General features: G+C 38.7%; 1 protein-coding gene across 2 annotated transcripts in view; it reads right to left on the bottom strand.

Annotated features, from left to right (window-relative positions):
- Window positions 1-13,753, bottom strand: part of LOC114654425 (low-density lipoprotein receptor-related protein 2-like) — a 104,719-nt gene that overhangs the window by 65,091 nt on the left and 25,875 nt on the right. For both annotated transcript variants that reach the window (XM_051930169.1, XM_028804985.2), the window contains 7 exons: window positions 10,700-10,915; window positions 10,345-10,509; window positions 6,236-6,448; window positions 4,173-4,334; window positions 3,578-3,787; window positions 1,518-1,691; window positions 1,226-1,432 (listed from right to left, as the gene is read on the bottom strand). In XM_051930169.1, coding sequence (XP_051786129.1) covers window positions 1,226-1,432; window positions 1,518-1,691; window positions 3,578-3,787; window positions 4,173-4,334; window positions 6,236-6,448; window positions 10,345-10,509; window positions 10,700-10,915 — 1,347 coding nt within the window. The remainder of the gene's footprint in view (window positions 1-1,225; window positions 1,433-1,517; window positions 1,692-3,577; window positions 3,788-4,172; window positions 4,335-6,235; window positions 6,449-10,344; window positions 10,510-10,699; window positions 10,916-13,753) is intronic.

Raw genomic sequence — 13,753 nt, 5'->3', positions numbered from 1 at the left:
ATGTCAGATGCATAAAAAGAAAATTGAGCCCAGTGATCTTTGACCTTCACTAATGGAAGAGGGACTGGCTTTTACTCACTGGTGACTTTACTGATCTAATGAACTTTACCAAAATTCTTTACAGTGCCATTCTAAGCTGCTCTGTCTCATGGGCAATGGTTTAAGTACCCCAACCTTTAGGGTGGTTTGAGAATTTGATACTATTTCTGCAGTAGTGGAGCAGATTGGGCAGGAATCTAATTAATTATGAAGATAAGCCCCAAAAGGAGGACATTTACCCACATAATTAACATGTAGCTGGCATAATTGGAGCATTCCATGCTTTTTGCAACACTATACAAAGCTACACCATTCAACCCAAGAACTTCTGGTCATTGAAATAAAATTGATCTTAACATGTATTGCTAAACGGGAGTTTCGTATCTGAATATTGAGTTATTCTTGAAGCCAGTGTCTCTCATAATTGCTATCCTTGTGTTGAATGTCACATGTTCACAACCTACAATGTAACACAGTCCCTAAAAACGATGGAGGCACACCATCTAGCATCTAAACTTTGAAACGATTAAGGGGAAGACCTGACAAAAGTACATTCAATTGTTTGCAAGAGAACTTTAGGGTGTTTGACACTTTTGCCTTGGAAGTTTGACAATATCTACTAATGGTCAAAACATGTCCTGAGATCTTTCAAGTAAGGAAGAAAGAAGAAACTATCTAAACATGGTACCAGATAGTTGCTGCATGTTGATTAGCACATAGAAGAAAAAAAAAAGTCATTGCCATGGGTACAGAGTACAATAATGACCCTAGAAGCATTGACCCCATCAGTCTTGGCAACATCTGGCATATTTCCAGAAACACCCTTGGAAAGTTAGTATATTGACAATCTAAATCAACATTCAAAACCTTTGTTCAGACTCGATTAGAATCTGGGCCTGTCATTTTGATAAAGGACGTTCTTGTTCCTGTTAATCATCCTTGGGTATTTATTTTTCTTGCTTCTGTAGAGTTGGCTAAAGTTAAAATTTGAGCCGTCAATAGTGATGTAGGAAGGGCAAAACAAGCTTATTTCAACCCAAACTAAATAAGCTATGAGAAGAAACATTAGAAAATATGAGTAGCTCTCGGCCATTTTCATTTTGTAAAACTAGCTCTCAGGGGAAAAAAGGTTGGAGTGCCCAGGTTTAAACCTGCACATTCAGGAGATTACCACCAGAATACTCACTGCAGTTGACTTCATCAGACCCATCCTTACAGTCTTTTCTTCCATCACAGCGGACAGTTTCAGGAAGGCACTTGGTGTTTTTGTCACAGGAGAAGGCGCATTGCTTCCCTGGGCAATCTTGCTCATCTGAGCCACCAAAACATTGTGGAATTCCATCACACACAAGCTGTGTTTTAATGCATTTTCCTTCAGGACATCGAAAATAACCTGAAAGACATTGAAGTGGATGCCTAGATATGGGCCATCTCCTACAAGTTTGTCTGATATTATTGAAACAGCATCATCAGCTCACCTGCATTGCATTGCTGCAAACAGTTTTTTTCATCAGAGGCATCTGAACAATCCTCCACACCATCACAAAGTTTCTGCCTTGCAATGCAGATTCCTTCACCTGGGCAAAGCACAGACTCATTCAGGCAGGTGGGAGTCTGGACCTTTTGGAAAAGGTCACTTTTATCTGATGGAACTGAAAAAGAAAAGGCATGAGAGTGGACTTCAGTCATGGGCTAGTAATGAAAATGTAGTATTAGGGTTGGTGTGAAATACTGGGGAAATCAGGGGGCTCAGCTCACCTGAAAAAGGTCATTTGTTAAATATCAGCTTTTAAATTTAAAACAGCAAAATACATACTGACTACTTTTGTAAAAAGTCTTTGTTGTGGGTGACATCTCCATTTCAGTGACACCATGCATAGAATATGTACTGAACTAACCAAGTGCTAACCTTATCACAAATTGGTGTACACATTTATTACCCAAGTAAAAAAACACACAAACTTAGACAGAAATGAGAATGTCAAAAAGAAAATCTAAACTGAGCAATTGGTCAGTGACGTCACTAGCATGATCTCTTCAGACCATAAGTAACCTTTGATGTGTCAGCTGAACCTGACTGTGCAAATATGTCTACTGACCATGTTAGCTCCATGAGGAGCATGTTGAAGTTACTTTAGCCCACACTGTATTGATCTGTCTGCTCACATTAAGACACGAATGGAGAAAGAGTGGAATAATCCATCCATCCATTTTCTAACCCGCTGAATCCGAACACAGGGTCACTAAGTTCAGCAAATGGTGATTGGGGGAAAAAAAAATCTCTTAATGTGCAGATACTGGAGAATTATAAAATTGTGAATCTCCATGCACTGAAAATGATACATTTAAAGGGCTACAGCAAAATATTACATAAAAAATGATACTGTTTATAGGAACAGTTAAAGGAACTTAGGGTTAACATTTACCTCAAGGACAAGCACCTTCTAACCGACTAACTTGACAGCCCACCACTATGATCCCACCATTTTGTCAATGAACACAGCACACTACCAAGGTAATTTGCACCCTGGGATTAGGAACTAAATAGAGCAGCCCATCTTGCATGCCGTGACCAGTTCTATTTGAATACTGCTCCTTTTGATATTAGTGTAGCACCACAGGCTCTAACACCACTTCCACAAGTAAAGCTGAACAATACTGAAACTGCATAGCTGCTGTGCAGAAACTCCAAGAGGGTAAGTAGAGAGTGTTCCCTAGTAAATAGTCATGCCATGAAATTCTTGGCACTATAGCCAAATATGTACATTAGGAAGTCCAAGTACTAGCTGTGACGAGACTTGCACCAAGAGGTAAAACCAACCCTCAAGTTCTCAGACCAAAGATTATATATACACAGCTAAGGAATAGTCAGGAATGAGCAGAGGCTAACACCCTATCAGTCAATATGGAACAACATTTGCACCCTTCGAATCCAGACATTGAAGGCAACATATGCTTTCACAAATGTCACACAGAACAATGGCAATCACAAGTGAGCTCCATTTGGATGTACTCTTGGCAAGAGGCACCACTTTTCATCTAAAAAAAGTAAACATCATTTGTTTCTTCTGCCATTTAGAACACTGCTATCAATACAAGTGATTCATGACCTGGTTACCAGTCTACCTTCCAACACTAACAACGGAACCATTTGTAGCTTTTTATAACTAACTTTTTTTCTCCTTGCTTTTATAATAACAAACATTTTTACTGTGTTTAAGCTACTGGATGCCTGAATTTCCCTGAGGGGAATGAATGAAGTATTTAAATCGATCTCTACAGGGTCAACATTTACATTCAAGCAACGCAGATGAATTTACCATCATCTTAAACCAATCTAACTCCATATTTAACCTACAGATGCACTAAGCCCAGTTTATTAAGACTAAAACACCCTCAAAATTTCCAGACATTTAATACACCACTGTGAAAACAGGAAACAGTCTGAGTTAACAAAAGCGTAATCCACTCAAGACACCAAATTTACTCTCCTCCCTCCATCTCCACAAGGAATTTCCAAGCAATGCACAACACTTACTGCAGTTCTCTTCATCTGACCCATCAGCGCAGTCTTCTTTACCATCGCATTGCATATGAGAAGGCAAGCACCTTCCATTGTGACAGAGAAAAGCACATTCTGTTGGCCGTCGACAGTTGGCTTCATCAGACTGGTCCTCACACTGTGGAGTGCCATCACAGACTTGCCCAGATCTCAGGCACTTGCTTCCATTCCCACACGGGAAGTACCCTGGGTAGCAAAGAAAGCAGCCGTCAGGCTTGCAGGTGAAGTGGTCCCAGTAAGAGCAGTAAGTGAAAAACCCCTTAAGCTGAAAGTCCTTGTCTGTGAAATGTAGGTTCTAACAGCACAGATTCTGATACTTTACATTAGCTTTTATAACATAACCATTTTGCAGAAAGTTAGACAAGCGTGACATTTTAATAATGCACTTGTTGCAGCTCAAACACTGGGCCACATGCTTGCATTTTCATCAATTGTTTTAAAAAACTTAGCTTTTTGGTATTCAAGAGTTCACGATAATGCTCTCTGGTCAGTAAATCAGTTAGCATGCGGTCTACCATGTTATCTAAGAAACGTCAACACCATAATCCTGCTCATGGTGACGAGCAGTTACCTGGTTTTCTACAGTCCATCCGGCAGTTTTCTTCATCAGATCCATCTTTACAGTCAAGATCTCCATCACACAAGTGGGTTAAGAAAATGCAATCGTCGCCATCCAGACAAGACACGGACGTTCTTGGACAGGCACGAGCAGGAAGGATAGGAATGCTATTTTCTGCAATGAAGTGGCAGGCAAAATACAAATTGAGAAATTTTTAGCAAAATAATTTTTTTTTTTTTTTTTTTTTTTACAAATTATGACAGCATAAATGCTGAAGAACATATGCTAGGATTACAAAAAAAAAAGCTCTCCCTCACCCAATTCAAACATATGAACATAAAACCACAAAGACTAACTGATCAGTTTATATTGCTCTTGAAGTCTGAAGATGCTCTAGTAAAAGAGCTCCCATCAAGCAGAGAGTAAATTGCAGCACATTGCTGCCTGGAGAGTCATTTCTGTGACTCACAGATCAAAACTGACCACCTCTTCTTTGTCTTTGTTGCGTTTAGCAGTGGGTGATCACTGATGGACTGGTAGGCAATGCTGGTGTTAGTCTTTAAAATATTGTCCCTAAAATACTACGACCCATGGAATCACTTCCATGTTGCATGCATGTGTTGTGTGTAAATGTTAGCCGCATGGATTGACTTTTTAAACTATCCAACACATGTTGTCAGAATGAAGTGTCCTCAATGGCCATTTTCTTGCACTGAAATAATTAGGTAACTCAGCTAGGTAGTGTGAGAGACAATAGTGTTACTGTACTATACTGTGCAAAACAGTAGTTACATTTTTGTACTTTTGATAGGACGCTCTTACCATCCACAAATATCTCCTTAAGACTGCCAATGTCATCATTTTATAACTGACCCCCAAGGTCAAATGCTCTTTTGGCAAAAAATGGAAAGGGTAGCGACCTTCCTTCCATACATTTTGGAAACTGTAGGCACTGTATTAAAATTAAGCTGCTATCTCCCATATTTACAAATGTATGCGCAGATGTTCTGATGAATTGTAAATGAACTCTGCACACACAACAGCACTCAGAAGGTGGGACAGTTATTTTCCTTATGCTAGCTACCAGAAAGCCAATCATGTATATTTTAGTCAGAAGTATCTCTAGTTCCCTTGGAGGAAAAAGATGCAAGAGAAATGACCATTGACAAGATAAAGTATTTTGCACATACTTTCACAATCAAAGTTTTAGGCAGAGCTATCCATCGGCAGAATTGCCATCAAATTACAGTATCTGTGTGTAACATCACGAGGTCATGGAACCCCACATTCACCTTTTGACATAAAGGACAGCAGTTTTGAAAGAGATGGAGAGAGACTCGCAAATTTTATCAGAGAGACTGCATCCATCTGGACACTGAAGATGACATCCACACATCTGCCCAACTGCCAAATCTAAATGTTGTCCAACAAGACAACTCCTTCTCCAATACAAATTTGCCTCAACTTTCTGTAAAGAAAGGTAACGAGTGAGTTATTAGGGTTTTACTATAATACACTATATTTTGCTCTCGTTATTGTTCTATTATTAATAAACACCACTTTGCTTTTAAGTTTCTCTACTCTGCCTGAACATTTTAAATGATTAAGTAAAAGTAAATACAGGGCACCTGGTGTGGGGAGATTGCTACTTTAACTTCTCCATGGGGTAAGCAGGTTGAGGGGAGATGTTCCCAACAGGACCACACAGAAGGAGTTACACATCATTGGTTGGCATATGATGTATCAGCCTCCATGTGTCCAAGTTATTCTTGGGGATGAAGGTGTTCATGTTTAGGACTAGGTTACATCCAGGGACACCATTAGGATGAGCCTTTATTTGTGCAGGTTATTCTTAGTGACCAAGGTAGCCTTTAGGTCCAAGTTACATCTGAGAACACTCATGTGTTGCTCATATGAAGACTATTGAGTCTATGTGTACAGCGGAAGAGTGATAAGCATTAATTATGAGTGAGTGTGTGCGCCTTACCATGGGTATTAGTAGGCCAAGACAAACTTGGAGAGTTCCAATCACCCTACAACAACACAGTGTAATTAGTACCTAGGCATACACTTACCGCAGTCTGTCTCATCGGTTAGGTCAAGGCAGTTTTGCACCCCATCACATCTGACATTAAGAGGAAAGCACTTCTCATTATCACAGGTAAAGTCACAGGCCTGTATCCCTTTATTGCAGTTGGCCTCATCTGAACCATCAGAACACTGGGCATTTCCATCACAGACCATTGCAGGGTCTATACATTTCTTTCCATCTAGACACTGGAAGTTCTCTGCACAAGGAACAAAACTTATTGCTCTTTATCCAAAAATAGTTTGTGTACTACTATAGTTTCTACCCCATCCAAGTAAATAAAGATTAGAGTTTTAAAAACAGACTATCAAAACATACAACAGACTGAAAGTGCACAAGGCACATGGAAAACAAATCTAGGCAATAAACCTCTTTGGATTGGCTGACAAACCCTGCAAAGCCTTCTTACCTGTACCATGAATTTCAGGCAACATCATGAAAACACAAACTCCAGGCCTACTGGAATTTAGGTTCAACAAAATACGCTGGATTCAAATATTCTGGTAGAGCTTTGCCAGCTACTTAATGTTATCGAATAAAGAGAATAAAATGTTAGTTCACAAAACACCGGCACTAAACATCGATTTTAGTCCCTGTACATTTTTATGTAGAGTTCAAAGAGATTACTTTAAGAGGAAGCTTGATAAACCCAGAAATGAGTCAATGATTTATTTAGCATAAAGTGGGGCAAGGAACACTACTGAGGCTCCTTCACACTTACAGCAGTTGTGTGTGTTTAAGGGGGTTCTGTTTTTCTATATATACTGTATCATATATATATATATATATATATATATATATATATATATATTATATATATATATCTCATATGGTGTCATCACAGCCATTTGCTCCAAGGTATTAAATCAGCACTAACTACACGCTTTAACGTTGAGCGTTTTGTCCTCTGTTTTGAGATGTTAGTGCTTTGGACTACCATTATATCACATGCTAAAACAGCCTATTTTTTCGTGGAGCATGTGCCCCTGGCAAAGTGTAACCTTCGAAGAATGAGGCTTGCATAGAAAATTTCATAACACATTATAGAATTGCTTGAAACTACTCGTATGATAATTGAATGCTTTTACTACATTTTACTTTCTACAAAAACCTCTGTCAATGTCAGCAGCTTGGCACCAGTGAGAAATTCAAATTTGAACTCAATTTCAAATTTTTACCTTTTTAGAAAGGTCCAAGTCCTGCACTAACAACTGCTCAATCACTATTCATCATCACTCCCAATCTTTCTCCCATAGGCGGCACATTAAGAGTCCCAAAGAGGCAGAAACATGAATGGGGAAGAACCGGGATGCAAGGTGAATGGGAATGAACAAGTTCACTTGAGTTTTGCAATTTCTTCCAGCAATTTACATACGACTTCGTTATGCCATTTTGATGGAAACCTACACAACACTAGAAAACTGACATTATAGAAAGACAATACAGAAAAGGTCCTGATGACTGCACTAAATATTGCAACATTTCATTTAGAGGTGAAGACACTCATTTTAGATGGTGGTAATTGTGCCATCTAGTGCCCATTTAATAGAAATTTCACTACACTTAACTCTATAGCTTAAAAGCCAGGGTCTGACACTCCTGTAGACCCTGAAACATCATACTAGACTACAAGCTGAGAAATGAGACCAACACATTTATCACGGAGTATCTGGTGGATCCCTCTTGTGAGGGACTAGGCGCCCATTTGCACAGATACAAATCAAAACAGCATCAGTAAACAGAATTCCACAATGGAGTTAAATCCAGGGGTGTGCAATTTTCTGGTGGCAGGCTGATTTGTTACTGACTGGTATAACAGGCCAGATAATCTAGTAGTGTCACAGGCATGTGTTAATGACAAAATTTCAAAAATAGTTTCTCTAAGAAATGATATTATAAAACTTATCAAAATCAATTAAAAGCATCACAAACATTAGTGCTCCTTTTATGAATCTCATCCCAAATGGCATATAAACGGAGACATATGTATTGCATGGTGCACTGCAAACATTAATGCGAAGTTCAATGTTAATTAAATTTCAACTCATCTTTGATGGGTTATACAGCACAGCTACTTAATTACAAAAGTAGTCACTTGGTATTTTGTTCTTTTAATAATCCTTCTGAAGGGGTTTCATGGTGGAATGACCAAAACAAGTCTACTAGCATAAAGTGGAAACTTGAGGAGAGTAAACATCTGAGTAACGACCTGGTCAAATCTCCCAAGCTGCTCAGATGGCTCCCATATTCTGTGGGTAGGGTGGGGTGGAATCCAAATGTAGGATAGAAAGAAGATTTTTAAAGACATGTTGCACCCAAGTGCTAGGTATGAAAAGAAGCTCTTCTCAAAGTACTCCACCTTTGTTTTCCCAGAAAAAAGTGGAATATACTTTCAAATGCCTCCCAACTGTGTGTGTGTGGTTTTTTTATTTCTCAGTTTGGATTTGAAGTTTGCAACCTTGAAAAGCTTCCAGATGAGAGTCTAAAGAAAAACACCTTACTTTATTTTTGCTTCATTAATGCAAGGAAACTTGTCCCTGAAGAATTTGAACCCTTTTACATGTTACCTGGTCAAGACGATGAATGGATCAACCCTGCCTTGTACATTTCTGTTAAAACATTTCAAACAAATGTGTTCTTTAGGACAATAAAAGGACTCCCTTCTTAACACGATTCCTGGATATTTTGAAGGAATAAGATGACAGAAAAAGGTACAGATTGAGGGGGAAAAAAAGCAAATGGTTTTTGGGTTGTTTCCTCCTCAACTAACACAAAGAATGAGGAACACTTTTTTTTAGTTTAAAGTATACTTCATATAATATTCTAAGCATGAAAAATGTCATAAAAAATGACTTATTTAAAAAAAAACGTTCAAAATGGCATTTTTCACTGAATCCGATTTTTCTGGTACAGAATTTCCAGTTTCAGAAATAGATTCAGCACACCCAAGTCTATGAAGTACACCATTTTTGAGTAGGATGATTTTGCTACAGAAAAATATGTTTGAAAGAAGCTGTACCAAAATTGAAATTAGCTCACCTGGAAAACCTAAACGGTCTTCCTCTGAGTGATGAGGCATTTTAAAAACACATACAAAATACCCACAGGCATGGGTGGGATGCTGCTGCGATTATACTCCACCTCAAACACACAGGTTGAAGTACAGGAATAATCTTTTATTAGACAATCTATTCTAGCTACCTTCCTTCATATTTGTAAATGGCACTCTATACACATTTGTGTGCAGACCAGGAGTTCTGCCTTCGGGGGCACCAAAGCCTAAACCAAAACTAAAAAACTAAACCACCTGCTGAAAGAAGACAGCCATTCACATCCTCATCTCAGATATACTATCTATAGATACAGTATATCTATAAAGACACATGCAAGCAGCTTAAAGCATACACTGCAGCACTACAGGCTGCCCCTATTTATGGTAAAAACAGGATTTAATTAGTTTTTGGATAACAATATGGAAACTTATTACATTTGCTCCAACCAACTGTAGTATCGTCTTCTTAAGAACACTTGACAAGGGCCAGAATATTAGTTCTTTTTTACGGGCTGCTTGCACCTATTCCACAGGCCGTAGCTTGCCCACCCCTGGTTTAATCCTTTCACTACCTGCTCCAAGTTTAAACTGAACAATAAGTCCAATGTTTCAATCCAGCACCATTCTATTTGTATATTGGAATGAGAACAGTGACATGTGTCAGCAAGACTGGTATAAAGAAGCTGCACCAGAGGGTGGGCACTTGTATTCATGAACAATCAACTGGAGTTCTTCTGGAGAGCTAGGGCACAGAGCAGGGTCTACTGTAGGAGTTTTGAAAGAGTTTAGAAGACCCAGAGATGGAGACTGATCAGGAGGAGAGCCAGTATGATCACATCACAGGGACACTGAAGGTAGTGTTCACCTGGGGTCCTAACTGGAGGAGTGAGTGGAAACAAGGCTGCAAGTGAACTAAAATACCATTGGGCTTCTCTGAAAGGTCCAGTGTTGCATCCTTTATTGGTGCTTGTCACAACATAAATCTACCATCATGTCTTCAACACTATCTTCAGCAATCAAGTTAAAAATAAAATCTACTGTACCGGGTTGGTTACAGCCTTCCCTGCAGTTTTTCTCATCTGATCCATCTTTGCAGTCTTTATCCCCATCACAAAAATGGTCATATGGAATACATTTACTTCCATCTAGGCAAGACATAAAAGTCCTTGGACAAACCTTAGCAACAGAGCTCAAAGTCTGACCATCAGCTGTGAAACAGAATACACCATAATTAAGTGCAAAATAATATTTAAAGTTAAAACTTCATTCATAGCATTGCAATAATAAAAGGAAGGGTGCACTGAACAAGAATGAACTGTTGAACAGCCATTATAATGTTTACATCATGCTTTTAGAAGCAAGTCTGCCAGAAAGGACAGTTCTTTCAATTACACTTACTTTGCTCAGAGTCCATCATCATCACTGCTTTAGCATTCAGCTGCTCCACCTCAATGGCAGACACACTTCTTGTCCGCCTGCTGTTCCAAAGAACGAGACCTCTGCCTTGTAGAGATAATAGGTAGGGGTCATATGCAGCTACCAGAGACTCCACTGAACTCCAACTACCATTTAAGAAGGTAACCTCATTTCTAGGTATACTTAGGCTTATCATTCCTTGGAAAAGAAAAATGGAAAAATACAACACAGTACCATCTCATTCCAAAAAACTGCTAAATGTAATGATTAAATACGACATAAAAGGATTTAAAAACAACAACAACAGAAGGACAGATATTCACAAAGTCCTTCAGCTCTGTGAATCTGCCGTGTCAGACTTTTGCTATGAATAGTAAATGGGGAGAGGAGGAGATGGGAAACTACAGAAATGTTTAGGATACAACGTTAATACATTTAATATAATGAAGTACTGTACTATTCAGAAAACCTCTATATAAAACAAATTTAGCAGACGCCAGTTATAATACACAGAAGAATGATTAAGTGCCAGCATCAAAAGCAACAGAGAACAAGATAAAAAGTGAGCAACAGGAATAAATACATAATTATACCAGCAACTAGACTAAGCCAATAATTAGTACCCTAAACTCCATCAGTACAACTCCAGCTTCCTACAGAAGAAGAACTAATACAGTACTGCTCAAAGGGAAGAACAGCAGCGCACCATCTAACTCAATGGAAAACGGATATTTTACAATGGGTGTTGCAAAAGTCCTTAGCCTTCAGTTCTGTGACCTGCCATCATATTCATATTAATTGGACATAAAAAGTCTTTCCAAAGTTTATAGAAAATTCTCACAGGATGCCAGGGCAGTGGTACAGTATGATAGGGATGAGCGAGAAAGTGTTGAGCTCCCCTTCTTGACTCTGAGCAAATCATTTCTCCACCATGACAATGCACTGGCACACACGGAAAAGCTGGCCATTGAAACTTTGGAGAAATCTGGCATCTAGCTGGTTGAACCCTTTTAGTCACCCGATTTAACACCTTGGGATTTCTGTTTGCTTCCAAAAAGTATAGAAACGTTACTTGGAAGTTAGAGATTCGTGATAAAATGATTGATGCAGAGAGTGAGCTTAATTTAAGGTGATGTTGCCGTTTGTTTCGACACCTGGAAACGACACTGAGCTGGAGGAGGACTATGGGTAAAAAAATCCTGAAAGTTGTGTTGACGTCACCGATAAGGGAGCCACCATTGGGGAAAGTTTTTGCCTGGTTTCATGAAAGACTAAGGACATTTGCAACACCCCTCATTATCTAACAAATGTGCTTGTGTGGAACTGCACAGAGCTTCTTTAGAATTTACCAACATTTCATTAATGTTATTGGATAATAATACTGCTGAGCTTCTTCCTGGGTTTCTGCTAGATGCCAATATTTTAATTAATAAGAGGCTGCACAACACAATGGGTATCTTAACTACTAATTAGGTCTGTAATGTGGGGGGAGAGTTGGGGTTTTAGCACAGTTTCTCTAATATATGGGATCTACTGTATGACTAATTTAAATGTTGTAATCTGGTTTTGGTTTACAGAAACTGTCATTTTCTGTAATGCAAAGATGTGGAAAAAATTAAACATCCGTATCAAAAATATTTCTTCACAAATCATGATATATGAACTTGCCACAAAATCAAAAATGAAGACTATTTTAAAAAGTAACAGCATGCTCTTGCATTTTATAATGCAGCTAATGGGTACCTGTGTCCATCTGCCAAGCCAAACATATTAGGGCTTTGATCCATGTCTCGAGAATACACACATTGCAAAACAGCATAACCATGTCATTTCAAGCAGGAAAAAAGTGAACCATTGTTGGGAAATTCAGTCTTTTTTAAAAAAAGGAGACCAGCTGTGCACCTCACTTTACTGTTGGTCTTTCCTCACAGGACCCTTTCAGCCCCAGGGGCATGGAGTCATCTCAGAAAGTTATCACCAAGCACAGTTGACTTTACTGAATGTTGATGCCCAGATGCATATTGCCACTTCTGTTCTGTAGACAACTAAACCATAATTTTAAAAAGTCAGTTATGATCGCTCATATTCTCACTTTGCAGAAGGTTATTTCACAAAGTTATTGCCTATATCCGCTGGACTGATTTGGTGGTCTTAACCAAGCATGTAGCACAAAAGTGAACAAAATGTTAAAGGCATACATTTACTTTTAAATCAGCTTGAAGTTTAGTACAGATGTTTTAACAGACAGAGTGGGAGCATAACGCAATCCTTTGCAGTACAGGCTCTACAAAAGTTGACACATTTATCCTGTGTATTTACAGATTAGCTGGTATCAGAGAGTCTGTTCACTCAATAATGTTGTCCTCAGTTCTATTATAACCATATCCTCAGCAAGAATGACACTTCGTGTCTGCCTGATTTATCCTGTCGATTTATCTTTACTTAAAAAGCTGACAAAAAAAAACCAAAACACTTCAAGCTGCTCTATTATTCTCCTCTCTATTTTCTGATTTGTATTTATTTTTTTTATTATGCACACAGGCACCAAGGGAAAATGTGATGTGCAGGGTTTTATTAAAAAATGCGTACACAGTACAAATGTAAAATGAAACTGTGCTCTTCACTAGTATGCTGACAGTGTCAATCGTGTTCAGTAAAACAATGTAATAAGTGAAAAGTAGACACTATTTAGGAACAATTATTCATATGATTGGAGCACACATCTGTTATTCCAAGTAATGGCAGCACATAACCACTGAACAGAAGAGCAGAAGCAAGAGGAGAATTAGCTGAATAGGTCCAGTTTCCCCAAAGCATCTGTTACATGTGGACAAGCAAGAAAGAAACATCCTTACCTTGAGGGAAAAGTACCAAGAGTGTGTGCAAAAGTATTCAATCCAGTGTACTTTTCCTATCGCAATCATGCCTCAAACACACATGGTATGCTTCTTAAAGTGAAGCCTTTGCTACTGAATGTGAATACTTCAAAGTAAGCTTTAGGGCTTTTTCATCCCCACATTGGGATGCCGACATCTA

Source organism: Erpetoichthys calabaricus, chromosome 7 (genome assembly GCF_900747795.2).
Source record: "Erpetoichthys calabaricus chromosome 7, fErpCal1.3, whole genome shotgun sequence".
In the NCBI taxonomy this organism is placed as follows: Eukaryota; Metazoa; Chordata; class Cladistia; order Polypteriformes; family Polypteridae; genus Erpetoichthys; species Erpetoichthys calabaricus.
This window is presented reverse-complemented; position numbering and strand designations above follow the sequence as displayed.